The 3,831-nt window shown below is 44.1% G+C and overlaps 1 protein-coding gene across 2 annotated transcripts; it reads left to right on the plus strand.

Annotated features, from left to right (window-relative positions):
• Positions 1-694: 694 nt before the first annotated feature.
• LOC148015534 (wall-associated receptor kinase-like 20) lies at positions 695-3,359 on the plus strand. 2 transcript variants are annotated; one of them, XM_087665309.1, is made up of 3 exons: positions 695-1,688; positions 1,971-2,030; positions 2,127-3,359. In XM_087665309.1, the coding sequence occupies exons 1-3, from the start codon at positions 821-823 to the stop codon at positions 3,209-3,211; spliced, it is 2,013 nt and encodes a 670-aa protein (XP_087521435.1). In that variant the 5' UTR covers positions 695-820; the 3' UTR covers positions 3,212-3,359. The 2 variants fall into 2 exon arrangements, with proteins under 2 accessions (XP_087521435.1, XP_087521436.1); XM_087665310.1 differs by lacking the exon at positions 1,971-2,030.
• The last annotated feature ends 472 nt before the right edge of the window (positions 3,360-3,831 follow it).

The following is a 3,831-nucleotide window of genomic DNA, read 5'->3' on the forward strand; positions in this document are numbered from 1 at the left end:
CTTTAGATGAGATTTCTCCTTATTATCTAGCATAGTATGTGTATTATCCTTCAATTAAAGTTGTGCCTCTTGCTATTGTCTCCTTTGTGGGAAAGCCATGGCATAGTGAGGGAGTGTAGTTTATAAAATCGTTTGGGAGAGTATCGGCATTGTCTGTCTTAGTGCAAGAGGGCTCAAGGCAAATTGGAGCCTTTACGCTTGGAATGAATTCTTGCAATTAAAATTTTGTAAAGTAACAAGGGAGGGATAGTCCAAGCTACATCGTCTATTGCCTACAACAGTATAGCAGTTCATTTCATCCACGGGCATTGTCAATTACTCACACACACATACACACACATATTCTCTCTCTCGAAAAAGAATCTCTATCTAATAATCCTAATAGCACCTATGGTGGAAAGCGTTCTACTCAAGTTTCACCAACACCACATAAGAGAATAGGGCTTATCAACAAACAAATTGACAATCTCATCGATGTGCATGTATCATGGGCTCATCAACAAACAAATTGACAGTTCGATGGATAAGCACTCACCATTTCTATGTTGATGAGGACATTTAATCCCAAGACAACATTTTTTCTCTTGAACAATCGCAAGCATCCTTTTTGGATATCACGTGTCTAATGTCCGTGCTTTTATTCTAGTGCTCAGCGTTCACTGCGTATGTCTTTCTCCTCCCCACCTAGCTCACTACTCTAAAAATGCTGCAGCTCCCCCTCCAAACCAAATAGAAGAGTATCAATGGCAGCAGCATTAGTACTGCAGCTCCCCCTCCAAACCAAATAGAAAGACATTGCAGTGCTCAGCGTTCACTGTGTATGTCTTTCTCCTTCCCACCTATCTTCACTCTGAAATTGCGGCAGCTCCCCTCCCTGCCACCCCAACCAAATAGAAGAGTATCAATGGCAGCAGCATTAGTACTGCTGCTTCCCCTTCTAGTGAGTCTCCTGCTCATCCATCATCAGGCAGCGCATGGAGGAGCTACTAATATATGCCCGCCATGTGGCAAGCTGGAGGTGCCATATCCACTCAGCACACGGAGCTCCTGCGGGCACCCTCTATACACTCTCACATGCACCCCCCAGGGGTTGTTGCAGATCACGGGCCTGTCAGGAAGCTACCCGGTGCAGAGCATCGATGCGCGCACACACAGCATGGTCATTGGCACGGGGGAGTTCCTGGGAAGCTCCTGCATGACCAGAGAGAGCATCTGCTCCGGCAACTTTTCCCTGGACCCCTCTGGGCCCTTCTCCATTAGCCCCAACAACACAATCCTTTACTTCAATGCCTCCTCCTACTATCTGATCTCCCCCGTCTTCACTTGCAAGGACGAGAGCCAGGCCTGTATCCGGGTCCTCACAGTCTTCCCCCAGAAGAGCTGCCGCAACCTCGTCTGCTGCTCCTTTCCCACGGCTGGTAATTCCAGGTACCGCTACTCGTTCCGTGTCACGATCAAGAACACCGGGTATGCGAGCCTGGTGAATTGGGTCAGTGGCTCCCAGCCCAGGTCTTGGCACTTTGGCCTCCAGCTCCAGTGGGATGAGCCCCATGAGCTCCCCTGCTCTTCTGACAGGCAGTGTGGTGAGAACTCCGCATGCCTGCCCTCCCCTGCCACCAACCTCACCAAGGTCTGTTTGTGCAACAAGGGCTACCTCTGGCAATCCAGCACAGGCACATGCCCCAAAGGTACTGTGTTTGTTTGTTGTTTTGGTAATTATTTTGTACTGCTTGGTCTCATCTCATCTCATCTCATTATAATTATGCCACCAAATGAACGAAGTATTCATTTCTTTGCATCTCCAAAACTCTTAATTCTTTTTGCCCAACTCTCATTTGCAATTGACATAAATGAGAGATGGCACAACACGCATCCATCTCTCATTTGCAATTAACTTGATTGCTTATTCGTTATCTTAAGCCCAACTTCACTCCACATACGTTATCCTTAATTAGGTTTTGTGTCTACAGCTCCTTATTGTGTCAGGAAATACAATAGCATCGAGTGTCATAAGAGCGCATACGCTATCGGTAACTCTAAATTTTCTGGGATCAGTTGTCTTGCTACCCACAAATTATCTGTGTTTTATCTACTCTGTCTTATTTTCTCACATATTTTTCTTGCAGGACTTACTCTTGGGTTTGTTGGACTTATAGTTTTCACCTCATTAATCGTCATTGCATACATGAAGAGGAGGAGTGCAGAGATGGCCCATACCAAGCTTGTGCGGGAGAGGTCTATGATTTTGGCTGCAAACAGTGGGGGAAAGGCTGCAAGGTTGTTTAGTAATAGGGAAATGAAGCGAGCAACCAACAATTTTGCAGAAGATCGAATCTTGGGATGTGGAGGATTTGGGGAAGTATACAAGGGAATCCTAGATGATGGTTTAATGGTGGCTATCAAATCAGCTAAGATAGGCAACATCAAAGGCATAGAGCAAGTTCTCAATGAAGTTCGGATCCTTTCTCAAGTCAATCACAAAAACTTGGTGAGGCTATTAGGGTGTTGTGTTGACATGGAGCTACCTTTGATAGTCTACGAGTATGTGCCCAATGGGAACTTGTATGATCACCTCCATGGCCTCGAAAAAAGTTTTCTTGATTGGAGAACTAGACTATTGATTGGACTTCAATCTGCAGAGGGGTTAGCTTACCTACACTCTGCAGCATATCCACCCGTTTATCATAGAGATGTGAAGTCAAGCAATATCCTTTTGGATCAATCTATGAATGCAAGAGTTGCAGACTTTGGGCTCTCACGCCTTGTCGAGCCCAACCTTACGCACGTATCGACATGTGTCCAAGGCACAATGGGCTACCTAGACCCTGAATATTATAGGAACTATCAATTAACAGATAAGAGTGACGTGTATAGCTTTGGTGTGGTCCTACTGGAGCTTGTGACTTCTAAGAGGCCAATTGATTTTGGGAGGGACCCAGATGATTTGAGCCTGGCAGTTATGGTCCAATCCATGAAAGAGAAAAATTGCCTAGATGATACACTTGATCTGGAGCTTGTGGATGGGGCTTCCACATATGCAATTGAGTCGATGAGGAATGTTATCAATTTGGCTCTTGATTGTTTACAAGAGAAAAGGCTTGATAGGCCCTCCATGAAGGAAGTGGTTGAGAAGCTTCAAAGTATCATATCCACTATTGAAGTTGCAGATAGGAGCTTTGAGAGAGAGACAAGTTTGATGCCAATGGTTTGAAAGGCCATAACAATGAGGCTACGTGAAAGTAGCTAATCTAATTATAGAGTGGATCTATGAAAGAAAACACATCATTCTTTGCTTTTTGTGTGGTTGCCTTGGTGAAAGTCAAGCTAGGTCCAATATACCAATTGATGTTGCTTTGGTAAAATGATACTAGGTGTTGCATGCCTAGAATCTCCTAATGCTTTGTGCGAGTGTTCTTTTAGTACTTCACACCAGGGCTTAAAGCACCGATATTAATAACAATTAGGAGACTTCTTGCTTTAGTTCACATTTCATGCGGCAAGAAGGTTCATGGATATTTGAGTCACAAAGAAGCCAATCGTGTATGTATGTATGTGTGTGAATTTCTATGCACGTGTCGTTTTATTTGGTCTCATAAGCCAATCATGTATGTGTGTGTGTGTGTGTGTGAATTTACATGCGTGTGTCAATTTGTCTGGTCTCATAAGCTCATCATTTTTCTCTCCCCTCTCTTTTTCTATCTCCTCTCCTTTATTTTTTATTCTCCTCCTCTATGTGTGTGTGTGTGTGTGTGTGTGTGTGTGTCTACACACATATATATACACATAAACACACACACACATCTACATATACACATGTGTATATATGCATAT

This window comes from Lygodium microphyllum, chromosome 24 (assembly GCF_053477565.2).
Source record: "Lygodium microphyllum isolate KBCC chromosome 24, Lygodium_microphyllum_v1.1.10, whole genome shotgun sequence".
Classification (NCBI taxonomy): Eukaryota; Viridiplantae; Streptophyta; class Polypodiopsida; order Schizaeales; family Lygodiaceae; genus Lygodium; species Lygodium microphyllum.

Excerpts from the sequence above, each read along its gene's own strand:
- LOC148015534 (XM_087665309.1), top strand. The coding sequence starts at position 821 with ATGTCTTTCTCCTTCCCACCTATCTTCACTCTGAAATTGCGGCAGCTC. Across the intron at positions 1,689-1,970 it reads CACAGGCACATGCCCCAAAG|CTCCTTATTGTGTCAGGAAA; the intron begins GTACTGTGTTTG and ends TTGTGTCTACAG. Across the intron at positions 2,031-2,126 it reads TAAGAGCGCATACGCTATCG|GACTTACTCTTGGGTTTGTT; the intron begins GTAACTCTAAAT and ends TTTTTCTTGCAG.